At 40.9% G+C, this 24764-nt stretch overlaps 1 protein-coding gene across 9 annotated transcripts in view; it reads right to left on the bottom strand.

The window, feature by feature from the left end:
- PATE2 (prostate and testis expressed 2) overlaps positions 1 to 24355 on the bottom strand; it is a 59991-nt gene extending 35636 nt beyond the window's left edge. Inside the window, exons 1-7 of one of the 9 annotated variants that reach the window (XM_031652816.1) lie at positions 24307 to 24330; positions 14620 to 14653; positions 9003 to 9095; positions 7325 to 8866; positions 7174 to 7197; positions 6706 to 6846; positions 6158 to 6382 (exon numbers count right to left, since the gene is read on the bottom strand). In XM_031652816.1, the coding sequence (XP_031508676.1) occupies positions 6189 to 6382; positions 6706 to 6846; positions 7174 to 7197; positions 7325 to 7400 (435 nt within the window). In that variant the 5' untranslated portion in view covers positions 7401 to 8866; positions 9003 to 9095; positions 14620 to 14653; positions 24307 to 24330 and the 3' untranslated portion in view covers positions 6158 to 6188. The other 8 variants (XM_031652818.1, XM_031652817.1, XM_031652819.1 and 5 more) reach the window with 8 other exon arrangements.
- Between the last annotated feature and the right edge of the window lie 409 nt (positions 24356 to 24764).

Below are 24764 nucleotides of genomic sequence, written 5' to 3'. Positions count from 1 at the left end.
TGGATGTTGGGGGACAGACTGATGGTTGACTCTGTGGGTGCAAACCTGGAGCCTAGGTCCATGGAGGCTGGCCCAGAGCCTGAAGCCATGGAGAGCCTGATACTGGCATTCATGGGGTATGGGGAGTGGCTCATACAGGGTCTGCAGTGATATTGGGTGTTTATTTCACTCTCTTTACCCCATGCAGATGGTATCTCTCTCCATGTTGTACTGCCTGGGCTTGGGGGAGAAGTGATATGGGTAATGTGAGACTATTCTTCCCACTCTCTTCAATCCATCTTTTCTATTTGTGTACTCCACTAAGGTTCTATAATATCTCACCTGAATTCCTTAGCTCTTGTCAAGGTGTTTTCATGGATGGATAGTTGTTTAAATTGATGTTTCTGCAAGTGGTGATCATTTAAGGATCCTATATGGTCATCTAGCTAGTCACTTTTCCATTAGGTCCTTTTTAATACATTCTATTTCTTTGTTAAAATTATTTATATTTTCATCTTGCCCATCTTTTTCTCTCATTTAATATATCTTAATAGTTATTTTGAAGTCATTATGCCATAATTTCAACATCTGGTCTGCTTCTATCACCTATTTTTTCCTGCTTCTTCATACGTCACATAAATTTTTATTATATTCCCAACATTGTAGAAAGCATTATCTTCCCCTAGAGAGAGCACACTCTTTCTTTGTGAAGCAGATACATGGAGGAATTTATCACCAAGATCACATCACATTTGAGCAGGGTCAGGACTATTTTGAAGCTTTGGTTGGTTTAAGTTCAAAAAGTCTCTCTGTCTATGGCAAACTTGTTCTTCTGTCAACTGTGAAAAGTCTTGGCAGATATCTTTAAAGTTCCTATTCGTCTCTGCTCACCTAAGAAGGGGGTCTTCCTTTCTGGAATTTGAGTTTCTTTTCATTCTGAATCCACACACCTCTCATATCATTTTAAAATATTTGACCATTTATACAAAAAATTAGCTGGGCATGGTGGCGTGTGCCTGTAATCTCAGCTACTCAGGAGGCTGAGGCAGGAGAATCGTTTGAACCCTGGAGGCAAAAGTTGCAGCGAGCCGAGATCATGACACCTCACTCCAGCCTGGGTGACAGAGTGAGACTCTGTCTCAAAAACATAACAATAATAAATATTTGACTATTATTTTATCCATCTTTCTAGTTATTTCAAAGGCATGCATTGTTTCCAACAACTCACCACATTATAACCAAAAGCCAGAAGTAACAGTATTCATTTCTGAAATGTTTTCTACAAGTATTTTCAAACATATCTCTTAGAGTGTTTTTGTTTGTTTGTTTTCTAGCCATCTCCATTCTAAGTTTTTCTACATATATTTTCTCAAATTGTATTTAATACAACCAAACTCTAAGCTAAATCATATACTTTAGATTGATTATAGTTTGATTGAAGAGCTACTGTTTCTAGTACTACAAAGAATGTCTCTTTTCTGAACTACTTGTTACTGATACAAGTTAATATGATGCCTCATTTCTGAACTCTTTCCTATGTGTTTCCTAAAAACAGAGATTTTTTTTCTTATAACTATAATACAATCATCACAGTCACAAAATTAGTATTGACAAATAACTATCATGTAATCCACAGACCTCATCCAAGTTTTATCAATTTCCCAGTAATATTTTTCATAGCAAAATAATTCAATCTAGGATCATGATATTGCATTTATTTGCAGTGTCTCTTTAGTCTCCTCTAATCTGGAATAGGTTCACAGTCTTATTTTCATGGCTTTAATACTTTTAAAATTATAAGCTGGTATTTTATATAATTTCCCTCAAATTGGGCCTGCACAATGTGTCTACATGATTAGATACAGATTATAGATCTTTGACAAAAATTTCACAAAAGTGGTGCTGTGTTCTCAGTGCATTCTATCTAGGAGCACATAATCTTATCTCTTTACTAGTGATGTTAATTAATTACAATTAAAATGATTTCTCTTCTATAAAATTACTTATTTTCCCTTTGTAATTGCTAACTATTTTCTGGTGAGGTTCTCAGACTTTGTGAATGTCCCAGTATCTTTCCATTTTCATCAACAAGTTTTATCACCTACTAGTTTTATCATCTGTTAACACTAATAAGTTAGTGATAATCTTAGCATTTTTGCCTGAATTGATGAATTATTTCTTAGCATTTTTGTCAGATGGTGATTTTCCAACTTCAATACTCCTTCAATGTTTATTAGAAGGAATCTAATTTATTATCTGGCAATCTACTATAAGGAAAAGTTTTTTCCTCTCCTTATCTACTTATTTGATTACATAAGTACAAACTCATCATTCCTATTTTGTTCAATGAGTCATATTGATCATTATGACATTTAGTTTGATGTTCAATTTGGCCAGTGAGAGTCCCTTTAAGCTTGATTCAATACCCTTTCACCTTTGCCATCATTCTTTGAACACTTACTTATTTCAGCCCTGGCCTAAATATTCCAGGCTCATTTTGTATTTTCCCTGCAAGGAGCCCTACCTACTTCTTCTTAATGGGAAAGGATATTTAGAAACCAAAATACAGGTGTTAGGTGTGCCCATTGCTATTGTGGTGTTACTGCTCTATGTCCACTCCATGTTCAAAACTACAGAATACGTGTACATACAGAAACATTATATTCTTGGCCAGGCGCGGTGGCTCACGTCTGTAATCCCAGCACTGTGGGAGGCTGAGGTGGGCGGATCATGCAGTCAGGAGATCGACACCATCCTGACTAACACAGTGAAACCCCATGTCTACCAAAAATACAAAAAAATTAGCCAGGCATGGTGGCAAGTGCCTGTAGTCCCAGCTCCTTTTGAGGCTAAGGCAGGAGAATGGCATGAACCCAGGAAGTGGAGCTTGCAGTGAGCCAAGATTATGCCACTGCACTCCAGCCTGGGCGACAGAGCTAGATTCCATCTCACAAAAAAAAAAAAAAAAAAAAAATATATATATATATATATATATATATATATATATATATATTCATGTTCTCTGATAATCTCAGTCTTTAAACCCTGCTGAATTTTGTTTCTACTAACAGTTCCTTTCTTCCTAAGGATCAAGTTCTATTTTGTGAAAGGAATTTCAGTGACATATTCCCATATATCTGAGATATCCAAGGCTTAGGGAACCCTGGTGGACCCTTATTTTGTCTATGGCATGTTCCCTTTGCTATCCTAGTGTTACGTGTTTTTGCAAAAGGATTTATAGAGCTTCATAAACTATACTGCTGCCTCCAATATGTCCTAACTGAAAGTTCAGAGTACTATATTGATAGTTCTAAGCAAAGCCTTTCAAAATTAACCCAAGAATTCTAAGGCAGTCAACTTCAGCCTTCATGACTCACAGCCTCTTTTCAGTTGCTGTTCACAGCAACTAGGAGCTGTTTTCCCTGACCGAGGGCCGGGGGCAGGTTACCCTGCCCCAACAAATCTGCATTAAAACCACAATATATAAGCAAATAGTACACTAAAAGCCCAGACTAATATATTTCATGTGACATAACTGCACTTGTATCCATAAATCCACACACACACACACACACACACAAATGTTTGAGATGGTGTCTCACTGTCACCCAGGCTGGAGTGCAGTAGTACAATCACAACTCACTGCAGACTCAATCTCCTGGGCTCAAGCTATCCCTCCACCTCAGCCTCTCAAGCAGCTGGGACTACAGTGCATGCCATCATGCCCAGTTAATTTTTGTATTTTTTGTAGAGACGGGGCTTCATCATATTATTCAGGCTGGTCTTTAACTCCTGAACTCAAGCAATTCACCTGCCTTGGCCTCCCAAAATGCTGGGATTATAGGCATGAGACACCAGGCCTGGCCAAGAGAAAAAAAATTAAGAAAAATAAAAATAAATTTTTCACTTAATTACGGATCATTTAAATTATACACAGAGAAGGACAGAGCAAGATGGTAGAAAAGAAGCCTACACCATTTGTTCCTCTAGTAGGATCACCAAATTTTAACAACTACATACACACAGAAAAACACCATCACAAGAACCAAAAATCAGGTTGTTCGAACAATCACGGTACCTGGTTTTAACTTTATATCACTGAAAAAGGCATTAAATAGCATAGAAGAGATAGTCTTGAATTGCTGAAACCACCATTCTCCCATCCTCTGGCAGTGGCCACTTGGCACAGAGACGCTGTGCACTTGGGGGAGTGAGATCACAGCAACTGGGGGACTTGGCATTGAACTCAGTGCTGTCCTGTCACAGAGGAGAGTAAAGCCATGCTGGGCTTAGCCAGTACTTGTGTACAGAGGGAACAATTTGGACCAGCCATAGCCAGAGGGGAATCACCCATCCCAGCAGCTAGAACTTAAGTTTCTCAGCAAGCCTTGCCACACTGCAAGCCAAAGTGCTTCGGGGTCCTAGGTAAAACTGAAAGGCAGTCTAGGACACAAGGACTGCAATTTCTAGGGAACTCTGGTGCTGAGTTGGGCTCAGAGCCAGTAAATGCCATGAATCATTGCTTTTTTAGAACCTACTGCCAGCATCTTCATTCTGTCCATTTAAACTAATTAATCAACCCTGCATGAAAGAATCTACTTTCTATTTCTCAAGATGTTAATGTATAGTATTCATTCTAATATTATAAAATTTGGGAGAAATCCCATCATACACATATTTAAAATATGTTTAAATTTATTTGTAGATTTAAATATTTAATTCTACTTATGTAAATATAACATTACACAAACTAATAAGCAGTCATAATCCTGGATATCAATAGGGATGAGACTAACCTTGGGATAATATTACATATGTGTGTATATAATTATAAGCTAAAAAATACATATCATAGTGCCTGTAGATTCTAATACATAGGATGGCTAAAATCGTTTTTAAAATATAAAACTAAAGTCAACCAATAACAATTCAGCGATTATTGTTGTTTCATAACTTATTTTTGTTAAGAAAACTACAGTGATGATCTGAAAGTCTTATCTCTCCTTAACATTTTTTGTTACAGGGCTGTGCCAATAGATTAAAAACAATCAGCTTTTATCAATGGATATGTAGAATACAAGGTGATATTTGAATATTTTTGAGGACTGGGCATCCCTCACATGCTGTCTTAATTCATTTTCTATCACTACAACAGAACTGGGTAATTTACAGTGAACAGAAATTTATTCAGCTCATGGTCCTGGAGTCTGAAAATTCCAAGAACACGATGCTGGCCTCTGATAAGGGCCTTCTCACTGCATCATAACATGGCAGAAGATCAAGCAAGAACACAAGACAGAGAGAAGAAATCAGGCCAAACTCATCCTTTTTAGCAGGAGCCCACTCCTGCAATAACTAACCCACCCTCATGATAACAGCATCCATCCATTCACGAGCTCAGCACCTCTTAAGTGCCCCACATTCCAATATCGTTACATTAGCAATGGAATTTCAACATGAATTTTGGAGGGCGATATTCAAACAACAGCACATGCTAAGAGACAGAGTAACTGGAAAACACTCAGCCAAGTGTGATCAAGGAAAGATGATTAAAACTTTGTAGCTTAAGCCGTGTTGTCAGGAGTAGCTGTGCAGTAGTTTCCCAAAAATGGTGACAAGCACTGTGACTCTCACGTCTAGTACATTGACTAATTTCTTTCACATAAGTCAGAGTTTCTAATGCTTTCTAATTTCACATTGACTTTCCCAAGCCCCTTCTTAATATAAGCCCTACCTCCGACCGCCCCCCGCATCAAATACTTTCCTACTCTCCTCTCAAATCATTCTCCCAAAATTTCTGGTAACTTTCTCCCTATTTTTATCCAATCTGCTTTCTCCTGATCTTCCTCCAGAAGCTCTACCATAAAAACTACTTTGCTTCCTTTGCAAAATACTTTAGAATTCTAACTTCAGGCCAGGTGTAGCATCAGAACTTAAGGGCAAGTGGAGACTGCCAGGTGGTACCAGGTAGCAAAGACCAAGGAATCCAACCAGAAGGGAGAGTTGAGGTTTTTCTGACCTAGATATTTACCCTTGCCTGTTAATGGAAACAGGGACACTGGAAAGACAGAGCTTCCATAGGTAGATATGCTGGAATAGAGAAGAGAGTGGTTTGGGGGAAAATGTAAGATGACGGTATTACCATTGGGTAAAAAAAAGGGCCAAGGCTACAAGGAGATATAGTCTAACAACCTTAATCATTCATAATTTTATGAATCATACACTATTGCATCCTGAGGCTCTGCTCCAAGAACCCTCGTAATATCTAAATTATCTCTGCCAGTATTACACATGTTTTCATTAATGCAGCAAGTCGTTTCTCTCAGAAGGTCGTGGAATACTTGGAACATTCCCTCATCACAGGGCCTGCAAGACAGTGTTGTATAACGGAACAGATACCTCCCTAAAGGGAAGAAAGGCAAATGTGGTCAGTTTGCCACATTTCATCACCTTCCTAGCAATGACCTCTCTCCAGTACCTCCTCAGTTTTCTGTAGACTGGACTAAGCCCCCAGACTGTGTCTGCATTTTGTCTGTGTCTCTCTAGCCATGACCAGGCAGAAGACATCTGCCTCCCACACAGGCCCCCGTACCCAGGTCTGTGTATGGTGAATCCCACTTCCCACCCTCTCCCATGATTCCAGATTCCCTCCACAACTTGGCTCCAAGCATTGTGGGCACCACTGGTGATATTTTGTGTCTCTCTGTAACATCACCCCCCACCTACCTGTAGTGAGATCACTAAAGTAATAGTGATCTGTGGCACAACTCCTGTTTTTCGAATATAAATTAAACTTCCAGCAACTTTTCATGCCACCGTGGCAAATGGATCCATCAAACCGTTCACAGGAATTGCAAAATCGAACCCCTGAAAAAGAGAGGCACTTTAAAGAACAGCACTAGGGAAAGTGATTCAGCTTCGGAAGTCTCTTCCCACCCGGAAACATTTATATCGAAGTGGTGCAAACCTCATGAGAAGAAAGTTGACACTAGTCCTGGCCTCTGTCAGGGGACCTTACTCCCTTGATTGGGTAACAGCTATGACCCCCAAAGAAGTCAGGGACCCTCCCAAGTCTAGGCAAGAAAGAATACACTGGAGTATTGAGTGGGGAGGGGACAATGTGTAGAGAACTCAAGAATGTCTCCTTCACTGTGGCATTATTTATCCAAAAACGACAAACCAGCTACACCGTACATTTCCATGTCAGGACTCTGTCTCCTGTGAAGAGAAGAAAAACTTTCTTACATGATTTCACAGCAGCCCCAAAACCCAAGTGTAGAAACCCCTTTCTCCCACTCCATACATTCTCTCACCACCCATTCGTGTGTCCCTCTCCAGAGCTTACCCTCATCCATGAAGAGCACTACGAACATGCCCAGTAGAAGCAACCGGAACATCCTGGGGCCTTTTCCTGAGAACATCCCAGTGAGAGGTTCCAGCTTTATTTATTCTCATCACCTGCCCTCAGGCATCCCACTAGAATCACAGAATCATGAATTTCAGCTCAAACCACCTGAATGCTCTCTACAACGTTCCCAGAACAGGGTACATCCTGTCTTTGTTTGCATTCCTCCGGCTACTTGGAATTCAGCCCACCCAGACACCCCGTTTCATTTTATCATAAGATATTAATTCATATTGGCATAGAATCTCTTTGGTTATGTTTTCATATGTTGGTCTACACAGAACATTTCTAACTCCACATCCACATGACCTCCTTTCACATATTAATACAGCTGGGATCACTAAGCACCTATGAAAGAGTCCGTCCTTTTCAGGCACCACACCACCCTGGGTTATCGCCTCAGCATGACCTCCAGTGGGACTTTGCCCCTCACAGTGAGGCATCAGGAACAGAGCCCAATACTCCAGATATGGTCTGACTGCTCAGTGTAGAAGACATCGTTGATGGATAGGGTGAACAGGACAGGCCAGGAAAAAGTGGGGAAAACATGAAGACCATCTCAGCTTCTCCTGAGCTTTATTCATCCATTTTTGTCAAGGAAGGCAGACATGATAAATGATTCCAGTGGGAGAGATTTACACTGCTGTTATGGGGAGGAAAAGGGAGATCTATTTGGACTGATCTTTGGAAAGGGTATGTAGAGGGAAAGTTAGAGAGGAAAGTTAGGGAGATTAGTTTTCCTATTGGTTCTCGGACTTTTCCTTACTTCCTCCAGAAGATGTCATACTTTCCTGCCACCCCTCTTTCTGCTCTCAGCTGCCACTTTCTCCATGAGGCATTTCCTGGCCACCATATACATAAAAGACCAAATCTCCCTAACTACACTTCCTTGTCCCTTCCCTCCTAGGTTTTTCTCCAGGGTACTTAACTCAATTTGTGCTCCTATAACTTTTCCTTATGTGTGCATTTTCTTTCTCTTCCCTCACAAGATGAAAACTCTATGAACACCCAGGTTTCAAGGGTTGCATTCATTGCTTTAACCATAGTACCCATAATTATGCCCTGCACACATCAGATCATCAGACATATTTGAAGAAAAGGTTAATAGCGTTACTGGATACTGGTAACCTGAGAGGCACAAGGGAAGGGTACAAAAGTCTTTATATTGACGGTCCCTAATTCCACTTGACATGATGAAATTCTTAGCCTTAACCTTGCAGTTGGCAGTCACTACAGAGAAGACAGGCAATGGTAATGGCAGATTTCCTTGTGGTGAACACTGAGTGAGGGTTGGGCCCATTTATCTGAGTGGACTCATTCCCATAGCTCGACATGTGCTGCATGCTACATGTCAAGTACGATCCCTCACATAATCCTGACTATGAAGGCACTCCCCACACACCTGGGATGGAAGTCCAAGTATGCTGCCCACTTGCTGTGTGACCCTCAACATGTTACTTAGCCTCTCTGTGCCTCTGTGACCTAATAGGTAAAAATAAAACCATCACAGGTATATCTGAGGTAGTTGTTAATAAATTTACACAAGGGAAAGGGGAGAAAATAAACATTTGTTAAGGCTCTACTTGGGGTTAGACATTCTTCTGGGCATGTTACTCACCTGACATCTTTGAATTTTCTGAACAACCTTGTGGTTTAGAAGTAGTTGACCTCATCTTACAGATGATGACCAAGGATTCTTGAAGTGTTTTTCCTAAGGTAACAAGGTGTGCATCTGTCTGATTAAACAGGACATTATCAATCCATTTCACCACAAGGTTTACAGTCTGGAGAGGGGTTCCCAGAGCTGGAGCTCCAGGTGGGTCTACCTTAGAATCATCAGGACAAGGGGGGGGGCGGTGGAGAGAAGTAAAATGAGTAAGAAACGGGTCTCAATCAAAGAAAAATGGGTCTTTGTCTGGCAGAGACAATACTCGTCAGCAAAATCCCACTGAGACTAAGGGGTTCCAAAGCATGACTAAGATCTAGGATTTATGTGCCATTGTCAGAGAAGCAATTCCCATGGGGACCACCTTTATGGATCGTGCATTTGGAACATGTGAGACACAGGCAGCAACCCATGACCATAAGCCCCAGAGGGTCTGAGCTGGGAACATCAAGCATAGGCCTCTAGGCCTTTTTCCTGGCCTAAGAAGATACTCCTGCGTAATGACTTGGGCACCCAATTATTACACAGGTGGGTGTGAATCACAGACTCCACCCAACCCAAGTCTCTCTCTTATAGTTCATCCAAGGCATTTTGAACAATGTTTTCCCAGAATAAAAGTAACAGAAATTTTGAAGATACTTTAAACTTACTGGTAAGTGAAAATCCCCATTGCTCCTAATTCTGAGAAAAGCAGTGTGACTACTTCACCACAGCTGCTTCCAATATAACTTCTGTACATGTATCACACAATCCCATGTTAATAAGCACTATCATGGTTAACATCACACATGTGATACTCTGATTTTTGCACTTAATATTTTATTGTGGAATTTGTCCCCTTAAAATCACTCTGCCTCCTATAATGTGAGGCCCAGAATTGGGCAGGAGATTCAGGAGCCCATCACCTGATAAACTCCTGTGAAAAGGCTGATGCCCCAGTTCTGACTTCCAGCCTCAGCCACAGCTTCAACTGGCTGCTCAGCCTATCGACACCTCTCACTCTACCAGCCTAATGTGGACTGCAGAAAGGCCTTGGACCCTTGGGGCCACCTCTCCCTCCCAGAGAAAGGAGGCTGTGTTGTCCAACTTGCCCTTTCTTCCCCACCTTTCATATCTGAGCCTCCAGAACTTTCCCAGCCCTGCCCCAAGTCCTCTCCTGGGGCCCAGAGCCTGTACCTCCTCCCCTCCATGCCCGGCTCCTGCCCAAGACTTTGACATTCCTCTCTGCTCCTTCCTAAACCAGGAGTTATAGTCCATGCTGCCCTGCCCTGCCCTGTCCTGTCCTGTCCTGTCCTACTCCTGTCCTACCCAGAGGCACAACTTGCACCCATCCTTTATCCCTACAGAGAGAGGAGAAGGTGGTAGATTGGAGACCAAATTAGGCTCCTTGTAGTCACCCCAGAGTTGTGTTCACTTTGCCCCTTTAGGAAAACGAAGGAAAACAAAATAAAAACAAAAGTCCCCAAAAGAAAGCTTCCTGCACTCAGCAAGATACCACTTCTGCCAACTCCAAAGGAGAAGTGCCCCGGTCCTGCTCGGCAGGGAGGAGACCCAAAAAGCAGAATCACCATGGTTCCAGTGAGTCAGCGAGACGGCGGAGACCGGCCTGATGGCCGGGCTCTATTACAGCCTCCTCACAGGCAGAGAAAGGGAGCATGTGGCCAGGGTATAGTCACATTTCTTCTCCATGACAGTTTCTTCTCCATGCCATCTGGTCTGTATCAGACTAGACATCTGTATCTCAGACTTGACAGGATTTAGGGGCCTAGACAACTAGGTCTCCTGACACTTAGGCCTGCCTCAGACCCAAGCTCCCTCTAGCAGCCAAGAGAAACCCCAGGGCATTACCCTGCCTGTCTTGATACCCCCCAGTAACCCTTGACCCCCCCTCATCTCTTTCATGGCCAATCCACATCAGCCTGCTGACCAAGCCCCATGTACCCTCCTCTTAACCGCCCTCCAAGCTTTCTTTAGACTGCCTTGAAGGTACCATGGAAGGTGCCATTTTACCATATGCATGAAAGAGAGGAGTTGGGCATGGAAGCAATATAGCCCAATGCCTTTATTTTACACACAAGAAACAAGGCTCAATTAAAATGTCACCCCAATAAAAGGCAGAGGAAAACCATGACCCAGGTCTTCTTCGTCATCAGGCCACTGACCATGTTGGCAGGTGAGGAGGCATGGGGTATGAATTGGGCGTCAGATACGAATTCTGAGTCACTTCCTTCCATTAGTTCAGCTCCTGCCACATGCCTGGCATAGGGTATAACTTACTGAACTTGGTGAAAGGAACCCCATAGCCCTGCTCCTATGGTTTTGCCTCATTTGAGTCACCAGGATGCCAATCCCTGGAGGGTGAGAGGGTTTTCTCCTGAGTCCCTCCGTCCAGCCTTATTCCAGCCCTCTCACCAGCCTCCTGCCTTCCACGTGTGACGGTAGCACACCACCTTTGGGAGTGACGGGCATAGGGATGGGGCATTCCTGCAAGTCACTGCCAAATAGCAGTTCTGGAGCTGTTTCCATGGCTGCAGCTTCAGCAGATCTCCTCACTTGCCCTTCCCACTGCAGGCTGCTGGGACACTGACAAGTCAGGCTGGAGAGGAGGGACTGGATGCTGCAGCTCCCTGGCTGTGACCTCTGCCTGTCTTCCCCTGCCTGAGAAAACCTTTGTGTAAAGCACATGAGAGTGATAACGTTGATCTTAGGTTCAGACAAATGTGTTAGAAAGTTATTCGGGGAAAAGGAGGACCCACTGCCATGCAACATAACTTTGTGGGATTCATTATTTCTATTTCACCAAGTAAAAGTGAACCTAATACTCTGCCATCTATTCTCCCAAAGGCCAAAACGTAAGGACATAACCGAGGTAAAATCATGAAACACTTGGTATTTGGGATTCCCAGGAGTCACACAGACTCACTAACCAGAGAGTAGGTCTTCAGTCAGCACTGGCCACTCTCAGCAGTCACTTGTCCAGGGAGAGGAGTGACCCAGGGCCTATAGCTGATGTTTTTGCATGGGAAGGGAAAGACTTGGCAATGGGCTTGTCTGCAGGAGCGACTTCTGAAAGGTCAACTACTATCACGGATGAGATTTTGCTTGCATGTTGGAGTGGGCAAGAGATCAAGAACAGTTTCTTCTAGATGGCCTTTGAAGTCAGGAGCTTTCAAGTTCAGAACAGATTGGTTTCTCTCAGATGGGTGAGCAGCTTAGAAGTTAGCTGAACTCTGATTCACTAAGATAGAGTAAGAGCTCGACCTCTACAACCCAGGCTAATCTAAAGACAGAGATACATTCAGAGGATTGTGTAGATCCCAAGAAGGAGCTCCACTAAAGGTTCTGGGGATGCTCACCTTGTATCTTTCCCCATCTGCAGGCCTTCCTTCTCTTGGGGATTTTCTGGGAGCCTCTAAGTGCCTTGCCAGATTCCAAACTCCTAGGCATAAGTGGTTTTCTTCTAGGAGAATGCCTATAGCAGCCATTCCAGGAGTATTAGAGGAGAATCCGTTCCCAGATCAAACCCACAGTCAGGCACAATTACCAAGATTTTGAATGCTAAGTCAATTCTACCAATCCCACTCTGCTTTTCCAAAGGCCTTATCTTGAGTACTCTCATCTCTTTCTATCTCAGGATGACAAAACTCCTCAACGCTTCCCATAGCAAGTGATTGAAAGAGGACATCAAGGTCAGAGAATGGCCCTGATCACAAAGGGGCACAATCCTTAAATGCTATAATAATGACATCCGTAACAACTCCCGCTGTGCTGCTTACCCTCCTGCGCCTCACCCAGTGATACTATTACAACCTCTGCTTTTTCTCCCTGCCTCTACCTTTCTGACCTTTCTTTCTTGACAGGGCCTTTCTCTCTAATAATATAGCTTTTCCCACTGAAACCAGGGTGCAGCAAAGGTGGGATTAAAGACAGTGTTTGTCCCCTTGCTTAACTACGGCTAGAGGGGAAGAATTCTAACCCACAAATTGTTCCTATTATCATAAATAACAAGTTCTACTCTAGGTCAAGAAAGCCATCTAAGTGTCAAAACCATTTACTGTTTGGACAGCTGAGTTTCATACATTTAAAGCAGCTGTCTTGGGAAATTTGGTTGCATAAGAAAGAGGGGATGGTCTGATAACCATTATGTTGAGTCACAAATGTTTGTGCACCTGGAAGAGCAGCTCCCCATGCCTACCTTTCTGATCTGTGATGTGCGAATAAGAACTATCTTGTTCCTTCCCTTCTCTCAGGTAGAATAGTTAAGAATATCCAGATACCGTAAAGTTGTAAACATCCATACAACCCTTTATTGTGGTGTCACTAGTAAGAAAGGAGCAGGGCAAGAGAAGTGGGGTCCTCTGCACTTTTTTCCACTGAGTCCCACACCATGACAGCAGCATCTCATCAGGAGAACATCATGCTTCAGACCATCTGGTTTCCAATCCCAGCTCTGCCTCTTACGGATTATGTGATCGTGCCTAAGTTGGTTAACTTCTCCATGCCCATACTAATTATGTATAAAATTATACTAATTATATACTTATATGAAGTATAATTATTATTTTTAAAATAATTACACTAAGCTCATGGGAATTTTGTGATGATAAAATGGGATGACGGAGGAACAGTGTCCACAACAGGAAAGTGTTCACTGGAGGTTTCTGGTTATGATTAGCATATGGAGAGTCAGTAGCCAAAGAATACCAGGAAGTGTCTAGGATCAAATTGAATAGAGGTTGTATTAGTTTGCTAGGGCTGCCATAACAAAATACCACAGACTAGGTGGCTTAAAAAACAAAAATTTATTTTCTCACAGCTCTGGAGGCTGGAAATCCAAGCTCAGGGTGCCAGCAGGGCTGTTTTCTCCTTTGCTTGCAGGTTGCTGCCCTCTCCCTGTGTCCTTACAGGGTCTCTCCTCTGTGAAAGCACACTCCTGGTATCTTTCACTCTTCTTATAAGGACACCAATCTTATTGGACTAGGTCCCATCCATATGCCCTCATTTAGCCTTAATCACCTCTTTAAGGCCCTATCTCCAAATACAGTGACATTCTAATGTATTGTGGGTTACAGGTTCAGCATGTGAATTTGGTGGCAACACAATTCAATAACAGGGATCCTGGTTGGAGCTAAGTTTAGCATGGAACATCAGCTACAGTGCTTAACTGGCATAAACATGGACCTAATAATACAGATTACCTTTGCTCTCAAATATACTCACAAGAAGCACAGAGAAAGCCTGGACAGCAGTAGTTTGTATTGCTTGTAAATGAAGTCACTGAAGTGTTGGAGGCAGTCAGCCCTGAGGCAGAGGGGCAGCCAGGCATGAGAGAGAGCCTCTGGAGCCTGGATTGAGCGCTGCCTACGGTTTCAAAGCAGCCTTACACAGAGTAGCAGAAATTCACATGTTCATCGAGTACACATGGACATACAGAAAAGGAAAAATAGACACGAGGACCTACTTGAGCGGGGAGGAGAGTGAAGATCAAAAAACTGCCTATCTGGTACTATGCTCATTACCTGGGCGACAAAATAATCTGTACACCAAACCCCGGCAACACGCAATTTACCTGTGTAACAAACCTGCACACATACTCCCTGAACCTAAAAAAAAAAAAAAAAAAAAAAGTTAGAAAGAAAAAAAAATAAATTAACATATTCAGTTTCTAACTGTTAGAAAGAAAAAGTTCTCTGCCTGGGTATCGAGGCTGGAAAAATGGTTATGGAGGCAGAGAAAAGGGAGCCACACAATACAGTTTGGGAATTCAGCACATGTTGGTAAAAGTGATGGCTGATGGTTTTCATAGCAAAACATCATTACAGAAACTTAGATTTCTAAAGAGCTCTAAAAAATCTCACTGATAATTTAAGAGAAGAAAGAAAGAAGAAACATTACATTGGCATGAAGCTGAGATGTGCTCCAATCTTGTAGTATGACATTCTATCCCATAAAATCCACCCCTTACTGCTCAAATTAAGATTTCAAGCATTCTTCTCATTTAACTATATATAGGAGTGCAAGACTTAATGTTAGTAGCTGACTGCTTAACAATAATCGAAGAAAGTTTTAATAATACGGAGAATATCATGGACTTCGAAAGTGCATTTTTGAATGGTTTTAAAATAAAAAAGAAAAGCCTCCATATATGAAAAATATTCATATAAAATATTTAAACATTCATATAAAACAGTGGGGGTAGAAGGCAATAAAGAAAAAAAGCCATACAACAGAAACTAGCAACAAAGTTGTAACCGTTGTTTCTGGGTCTTCTAAGCCTTCTAAGGAAATCTGTGCTGCGTACAGTTCTTGGATATTTAAGCAGTCATGTCCCACACCACAGGAGCATATGACCCTTTATAACTTCATAAAATGGAATTCTATAGAATGGAAGATTAGGAAGAGAAACAAAAATAGAGCAAAGTTTTTAAAGTAGTCTGAATCTGCTCAAGGAAATATTTTATGCTTGAAGCAAAATCTCTTGGGACCATTGAAAACCACATTCGGAAATTAATCATGTTGCATTATTTCCCAGCCAAATTATATTTCATATTTTTAAACATGTTTAAGCTTCCATTTACATTTTTCATAAGATATTATATAGTTGTTGCTAATTTTAAGCAATACAGAAATGTGAAAAAGAAGTTGATGTTCTTGCCCACCCACCCTCAAATCACATACTTGCAAGATAACCAGTTTATACTATTGTCACACCACATTACATCAGTTGAAATTTTAGTTCGTGAGCCAACCACTATAACAGGAATCCTTTCAGTGAAGGAGTGGGGACCCTCCAGCAGCCCTGGCCTTTGAAACACTGTCTCTCCCGCCCCCTTCTGGACAATGCTTTGATGGCCACAGGATGAGGCTGCTCTTGCTAGTTTATTTCAGCAGAGAAACAGGCTCTGCCTGCCTCAAGGCTTTCATTCTTTCAGCTATATTTATTGATCCCACTTCTGGATTCCAGGCACTGTCCTAAGAGCTGGAAAAACAAAGATAGATATGATAGATGAGGTTTCTACTGTCATGAAATGTACAAGCAAGTAAACAAGTAAAAGAATAAAGTGTAACATATGCTATGAACAAACCCAAGAGCATACTGGCAAGGAGAACTACGAAATACAGCTGCAAGAAATCATAGATGACACAAACAAATGGAAAAACATTCCAGGCGCATGGATTGATTAGAAGAATCAATATCATTAATATGGCCATACTGTGCAAAGTGATCTACAGGTTCAATGCTATTCCTGTCAAACTACCAACATCATTTTTCACAGAAATAGAAAAAAACTACTCTAAAATTCTAATGGAACTAAAAAAGAGCCCAAATAGCCAAACCAATTAATTCTAAGTAAAAAGAACAAAGCCAGAGGTATCACTACCCAGCTTAAAAAATACAATGCTACAGTAAGCAAAGCAGCATGGCACTGTTACAAAAACAGACACACAGACCAAGGGAACAGAATAGAGAACCCAGAAATAAAGCCACACAACACACCTACAGCCATCTGATCTTCAAAAACGTCGACAAAAACAGGCAATGGGGAAAAGACTCCCTATTCAACAAATTGTGCTGGGATAACTGGCGAGCCATGTGCAGAATGAGAGGGTACTTGTGCAGGTTTGTTACATGGGTATATTGTGTGATGTTGAGGTTTAGGGTACAAATAATCCCATCACCCAGATAGTGAGCATATTACCCAATAGGTAGTTTTTTCAGCCCATGTCTCCTTTCCCCTCCCCTTTCTAGTCGTCCCCAGTATCTACTGTTCCCATTTTTGTGTGCATGTGTACCCAATGTTTAGCTCCCACTTTTAAGTGAGAGCATGTGGTATTTGGTTTTCTGTTCCTCACCTACCTTTCACCATATACTGATTTCCTTTCTTTTGGGTACATGCCCAGCAGTGGGATTGCTGGATCATATGGTAACTGTATTTTTAGTTTTTGAGGAACCTCCAAACTGTTCTTTATAGTGGTTGTACTAATTTACATTCCCACCAACAGCATATGAGAGTTCTTTTTTCTCCACATCCTTGCCAGCATTTGTAATTGCCTGTCTTTTGCATATAAGTCATTGTAACTGGGGCGACATGATATCTTATTTTAGTTTTGATTTGCATTTCTCTGATGATCAATGATGTTGAGCAAGTTTTATATGCCTGTTTACCATTTCTATGTCTTCTTTTGAGAAATGTCTGTTCAAATCTTTTGCCCATTTATTGAAAGGATTATTAGGAATTTTCCTGTATAATTGTTTGAGCTCTTTATATATTCTGGTTATTAATCCTTTGTCAGAGGGTTAGTTTACAAATATTTTCTCCCATTCTGTAGTTGTCTTTTCACTTTGGTGAGTGTTTCCTTTACTGTGCAGAAGATTTTTACTTGATGTGATGCCATTTGTTTATTTTTGCTTTTTTGCCTGTGCTTGTGGCGATTGCTCAATAAATTTTTGCCCAGACCAGTGTCATGTAGACTTTCCCCAATATTTTCTTGCAGTAGTTTCATAGGTTGAGGTATTAGATTTAAGTCTTTAATCCATTTTGATTTGATTTTTGTATGTGGGGAGAGACTGGGGTGATTCTTCTGCATATGGATATCCAGTTTTCCCAGAACCATTTATTGAAGAGATTGCCTTTTCCCCAGTGTATGCTCTTGACAACTTTGTCAAAAATGAGTTCACTGTAGGTGCATGGATTTGTTTCTGGGCTCTCTATTCTGTTTCATTGATCTATGTATCTATTTTTATGCCAGTACCATGCTGCTTTGGTGACTATAGCTCTGTAGTATAATTTGAAGTCAGGTAATATAATTTCTCCAGTTTTGTACTTTTCACTCAGGATAGCTTTGGCTACCCTTGGTCTTTTGTGGTCCCATATAAATTTTAGGATTGTTTTCTCTGTTTCTCTGAAGAACGTCATTCATATTTTGATAGGGATTTAATTGAATCTGTAGATTCAGCGAATTTGTAGATTGCTTTGGGTAATACAGACATTTTAACAATATTGATTCTTACAGTCCATCAACATGGAATAACTTACCATTTTTTTGGTATCCTCTTCAATTTATTTCAACAGTGTTTTATAGTTTTTATTACAGAGATATTTCACTTCTTTGGTTAAGTCCCAGGTATTTAATTTTATTTGTGGCTATTGTAAGTGGGATTACGTTCTTTATTTCTTTTTTAAATTGTTCATTTTTGGCATATAGAAATGCTACTGACTTTTGTATATTCTTTTTTTATCCTGCGACTTTATTGAATTTGACAGTTCTAATAGTTCTTTGGTGGAGTCTTTAAGATTTTCTAAATGTAAGATCATCTCATCTACAAACAAGAATAATTTGACTTATTTCTTTCTAATTTGAATGTCCTTTATTTCTTTCTCTTCTCTGATTGTGCTAGCTAGGACTTTCACTACTACGTTGGATAACAGTGGTGAAAGTGGGCATCCTTCTCATGTTCCACTTCTTAGAGAAAAGGCTTTCAGTTCTTCCCCATTCACTATAATACCAGCTGTGGGTCTGTCTACAGCTTTTATTATGTCGAGGTATGTTCATTCTATAAACAGTTTTTTGAAGGTTTTTATTATAAAGGAATACAGAATTTTATCAAATGCATTTTCAGCATCAATTGAAGTGACTGTGTGATTTTTGTCCTTCATTCTGCTGATATGCTGTACCACACTGGTTGATTTCCATATGTTGAACTATCCTTGCATCCCAGGAATAAATTCCACTTGGTCATAATCAATGCTGTTTTTAATGTGTTGTTTAATTCGTTTTTTCCAGTATTTTGTTGAAAACTTTTGCATCAATATTCATCGGAGTTTTTTGGTTTTTTTTTTTTTTCCTTTGATATGTCTTTGTCTGGTTTTGCTATCGGGGTAATTAGTAGCTTCCTAGAATGAGTTTGGAAGTATTCTGTCCTCCTCTATTTTTGGGAATCGTTTGAGTAGGATTGGTATTAGTTCTTCTTTAAATGTTTGGTAGAATTCAGCAGTGAAGCCAATCAGGCCCTGGGCTTTTCTTTCCCGGGAGATGTATTTTTTTTTAATTGCTTTGATCTTTTTATTTGTTATTGGTCTGTTCAGGTTTTGGATTTCTTCATGGTTCAATCTTGGTAGATTGTATGTGCCTAGGAATTTATCCATTTCCTGTAGATTTTCCCATTTGTGGGCATACAGTTACCCATAGTAGCCACTAATGATCGTTGAAATTTGTGTGGTATCAATTGTAATGTGTCCTTTTTATCTCTGATTTTGATTATTTAAGTCTTCTCCCTTTTTTTTCTTTGTTAGTCTCGTTAAAGATTTGTCAATTTTATCTTTCCCCAAAACCAACTGTTTGTTTCATTAACCTTTTGTATTGTTTTCTTTATTTCAAATTTATTTATTCCTGCTCTGATCTTTATTATTTATTCTACTAATTTGGGGTTTGGTTTGCTGTTGCTTTTCTAGTTCTTTAAGATGCATTTTTAGGTTGTTTATTTGAAGTTTTCCTTCTTTTTTGACATAGGCACTTACAGCTAGATATTTCCCTCTTAGTACTGCTTTCACTGTATCCCACAGGTTGTGGTATGTTGTGTGTTGTGTTTCCATTTCATTTGTGTCAAAAAAGTTTCCATTTTCTTCTTAATTTCTTCATTGACCTACTGGTCATTCAGGAGCATATTGTTTAATTATCATGTATTTGTATATTTTCCAACATTCCTCTTATTTTTGTTTTTATTCCTTTGTGGTCAGAGAAGATGTTTGGTATTATTTCAATTTTTTAAAAAATGCTTTAACATTTGTTTTGTAACCTAACATATAGTCTATCCTTGAGAATGGTCCATGTGCTAACGAAAAGAACGTGTATTCTGCAACCATTGGATGAAATGTTCCCTAAATATTTATTAGGTCTATATGGTCTATAGCGCAGATTAAGTCTGATGTTTCTGTGTTGATTTTCTGTCTGGGAGATCTTTCCAATGCTGAAAGTGGAGTGTTGAAATCTATTGTATTGGGGCCTCTCTCTCCCTTTAGCTCTAATATTATTTGCTTTATATATCTGGGTGTTCCAGTGTTGGCTGCATATATATTTACAATCATTATATCCTCTTGCTGAATTGACCCATTTATCATCATATAGTGAGTGACCTTCTTTGTCTTTTCTTGCTGTTGTTGTCTTGAAATCTATTTTGTCTGAAATAAGTACAGCTACTCCTGTTCTTTTTTGGTTTCCATTGGCATGGAATAGCTTTTTCCATGCCTTTCTTTTTCATCTTTGTGTGTCTTTACAAGTGAAATGTGTTTCTTGTGGGCAACAGATCATCAGGTCTTATTTTTTTAATCCATTCTGCCACTCTATGTCTTTTGATTGGATAATTTAGTCTATTTACATTCAATGTCATTACTGATAAGTAAGGACTTACTCCTGCAGTTTTATTTGTTTTATGGTCTTCTCTTTCTTCTTTTCTTCCTGTCTTCCTTTTAGTGAAGGTGATTTTCTCTGGTTATATGACTCAGTTTCTTGTTTTTGTGTGTGTGTGTATCCATTGTGTGTTTCTTGGTTTGTTCTTACCATGCAGCTTGCAAATACTATTTTATACCCCATTATTTTAAGCTGAAACAATGTAACACTGCTTGCATAAGCAAGAAATAAACAGGCAAAAAGAAATCTAAGTAAAACTCTGTATCTTAACTTCATTACCCCCACTTTTTAACTTTTTGTTGTTTCTATTTATACCTTATTGTACTGCTTGTGTCTTGAAAAGTTGTTGTAGTTATTATTTTTGACTTGCTCATCTTTTTGTCTTTCTACTTAAAAATAGTTTATACACCACAATCCACATTATAATATTTTGTGTTTTTCTGTGTACTTACTGTTACCAGTGAGTTTTGGGCCTTCAGGTGATTACATATTGCTCATTAACATCTTTTACTTTCTGATTGAAGAATTCCCTTTAGCGTTTCTTGTAGGACAGGTCTGATATTGATAAAATCCCTCAGCTTTTGTTCATTTGGGAAAATCTTTATTTCTCCACCATGTTTGAGGGATATTCTCACCAGATATACTATTCTAGGGTAAAAGGTTTTTCCCCCACCTCAGCACTTTAAATATGCCATGCCACTCACTCATGACCTATAAGGTTTCCATTGTAAAGTCTGCTGCCAAATGCATTGGAGCCCCATTATATGTTATTTACTTTATTTTCTTGCTGCTTTTTGGATTCTTTCTTTATCCTTAACCTTTGGGAGTTTGATTATGAAATGCCTTGAGGTAGTCTTCTTTGGGTTAAATCTGTTTGGTGTTCTATAATCTTCCTGGGCTTGGATATTTACATCTTTCTCTAGGTTTGGGAAATTCTCTATTATTATCCCTTTGAATAAACTTTCTACCCCTATCTCTTCCTGTACCTCCTCTTTAAGCCCAATAATTCTTAGATTTGCTCTTTTGAGGCTATTTTCTAGATCCCTTAGGCATGCTTCATTGTTTTTCATCCTTTTTTCTTTTGTCTCCTCTTACCATGTACTTTCAAATAGCCTGTCTGTCTTCAGCTCACTAATTCTTTCTTCTGCTTGATCAATTCTGCTATTAAGAGACTCTGATACATTCTATAGTATACCAGTTGCATTTTTCAGCTCCAGTATTTCCACTTGATTCTGTTTAATTATTTCAATTCCTTTGTTAAATTTGTCTGATAGAATTCTGAACTTCTTCTCTGTGCTGTCTTGAATTTCTTTGAGTTTCTTCAAAAAAGCTATTTTAAATTCCCTGTACAAAAGGTCACATAACTCTGTTTCTCCAGGATTGGTCCTTAGTTTCTTACTTAGCTCATTTGATGAGGTCATGTTTTCCTGGATGGCCTTAATGCTTGTAGATGTTCATTTGTGTCTGGGCATTGAAGAGTTAGGTATTTATTGTAGTCTTCTCAGTCTGGGCTGGTTTGCACCTGCCCTTCTTGTGAAAGCTTTCCAGATATTGGAAAGAACTTGGATGTTGTTATCTAAGCTGTATCTGCTTTAGGAGGCATCCCAAGCACAGTACTACTTTGGTTTTTGCAGACTCGTAGAGGTTCTGCCTTGATGGTCTTGGATGAAATCCAGAAGAATTCTCTTTATTACTGGGCAGAGACTCTTGTTCTCTTCCTTTACTTTCTCCTAAACATACAAAGTCTCTCTCTATGTGTTCTGAGTCACCTAGAGCTGGGGATGGAATGACACAAGCACCTTTGTGGCCACTGACACAAGACTGAGTTGAGTCAGACCTGAAGTTAGCACAGCACAGGGTCTTGTCCAAGGCCTGCTGTAACCACTCCGTGCCACAGCCTATGTTCACTCAAAGCCCTGGGCCTCTACAATCAGCAGGTGGCAAAACCATCCAGGCCTGTGTTCCCTTCAGGGTGGCAAGTTCCCCCAAGCCACACATGGGTGCAGAGGTGCCATCCAGGAGCCAGGGACTAGCGTCAAAAAGTTTTAGAAGTCTACCTGGTATTCTATTGTCCTGCAGCTAACCTGTCACTCAAACCACAAGATGCAGTGCTTCAAACTCTTTCCTCCCCTTTTCAAAAGCAGAGGAGCCTTTTCCCATTGCCACCAACACTACAGACCCACCGTGATTACTGCCAGCTACCATCCATATTCCTTTAAGGTCCAAGAGCTCTTCGGTCAGCTCGTGGTGAATGCTGCCTGGCCTGGGACTCACCATTTAGGGCACTGGGCTCCCCTCTGGCCCAAGGCAGGTCCAGCAATGCCATCCATGAGCCAAGTCCTGGAATCAGGGACCCCAAGAACCCACCTGATGCTCTACCCACCTGTGGCTGAGCTGGTACCTAAGGTGAAAGACAAAGTCCCCTTTACTTTTCCTTCTTCTTTTCTCTAGTAGAAGGAGTCTCATGCTGGTAATTTTTACTAGCTTGAGTTATATGAAAATTCCAAAATGAAAGCAGCCCGAATTTTGTGTTCACGTAGTATACATAATAACACCAACCACTGAAGTTCCAAAGATTTCTTTCAATTCCTTGAATCGTTAACTTTTTTCTTTTACAGAATGCTCTCACAGAAATGTCAGCATCATTTTTGATGATTTAATGACTAGATAATATCAAATATTGGTTGAGTAGTTACTCTATGCCAAGAAATTTCATGCATTATCTCAATTCATCCTCATAAAAATCTTATGAGGTAGTTACTATTATCATTCTCATTTCTCATATAAGGAAAATAAGCCTTAGAAATATTTGTCAAGCAGCCACAGGGGAATGTGGCAAGATGGCCGAATAGGAACAGCTCTGGTCTGCAGCTCTCAGTGAGACCAACACGGAAGAGGGGGTGATTTCAGCATTTTCAACTGGGGTAGCCAGTTCATCTCATTGGGACTGGTTAGGCAGTGGATACAGCTCACGGAGGGTAAGCAGAAGCAGGGTAGAGCATCACTTCACCCAGGAAGTGCAAGGAGCCAGGGGACCTTCCTCCCTTAGCCAAGGAGAGCCGCGAGGGACTATGATACCCAGCCCAGATACTACGCTTTTCCCACGGTTTTTGCAATCCACAGATCAGGAGATTCCTTCATGTGCCTACACCACCAAGGCCCTGGGTTTCAAACACAACACTGGGCAACTGTTTGGGCAGACACCAAGCTAGACGCAGGAGTCTTTTTCATACCCCAGTGGTATCTGGAACCCCAGCAAGACAGAACTGTTCACTTCCGTGGAAAGACGGCTAAAGCCAGGGAGCCAAGTGGTCTCGCTCAGTGAGTCCCACTTCCACAGAGCCCAGCAAGCTAAGAACCACTGACTTGAAATTCTCACTGCCAGCACAGCAGTCTGAAGTTGACCTGGGATGATTCAGCTTGGTTGGGGGAGAGGCGTCTGCCATTACTGAGGCTTTACTAGGCGGTTTTCCTCTGACAGTACTAAGAAGGCTGGGAGGTTTGGACTGGACAGAATTCACCATAGCATGGCAAAGCGGCTGTAGCCAGATTGCTTCTCTAGATTCCTCCTCACTGGGCAAGGCATCTCTGAAAAAATGGCAGCAGCCCCAGTCAGGAGCTTATAGATAAAACGTCTGTCTTCCCTGGGAGAAGGGGCGGTGGTGGGCACAACTTCAGTGGACTTAAACTTTCCTACCTGCCAGCTCTGAAGAGAGCAGCTGATCCTGACAAGGAGGATTCTCCCAGAACAGCACTCACACGCTGCTGACAGACTGCCTCCTCAAGTGGGTCCCTGACCCCCGTGCCTCCTGACTGGGAGAAAGCTCCCAACAGGGGTCAAACTCACCGCATACAGGAGAGCTCTGGCTGGCATCAGGCTGGTGCCCCTCTGGGACAAAGCTTCCAGAGGAAGGAGCAGGCAGCAATCTTTACTGTTCTGCAGCCTCCACTGGTAATACCCAGGCAAACAGGGTGTGGAGCGGACCTCCAGCAAACTGCAGCAGACCTGCAGAAGAGGGACCTGACTGTTAGAAGAAAAACTAACAAACAGAAAAAAATAACATCAACATCAGCATAAAGGACCCCGACATAAAAACCCCATCCAAAAGTCATCAGCCTCAAAGATCAAAGGTAGATAAATCCACAAAGATGAGGAAAAAACAGCCCCAAAATGCTGAAAATTCCAAAAACCAGAATGCTTCTTCTCCTCCAAATGATCACAACTCCTCTCCAGCAAGGGCACAAAACTGGATAGAGAATGAGATTGACAAATTGAGAGAAGTAGGCTTCAGAAGGTGGGTAATA

The sequence above is a fragment of the Papio anubis genome, chromosome 12 (assembly GCF_008728515.1).
Source record: "Papio anubis isolate 15944 chromosome 12, Panubis1.0, whole genome shotgun sequence".
In the NCBI taxonomy this organism is placed as follows: domain Eukaryota; kingdom Metazoa; phylum Chordata; class Mammalia; order Primates; family Cercopithecidae; genus Papio; species Papio anubis.
This window is presented reverse-complemented; position numbering and strand designations above follow the sequence as displayed.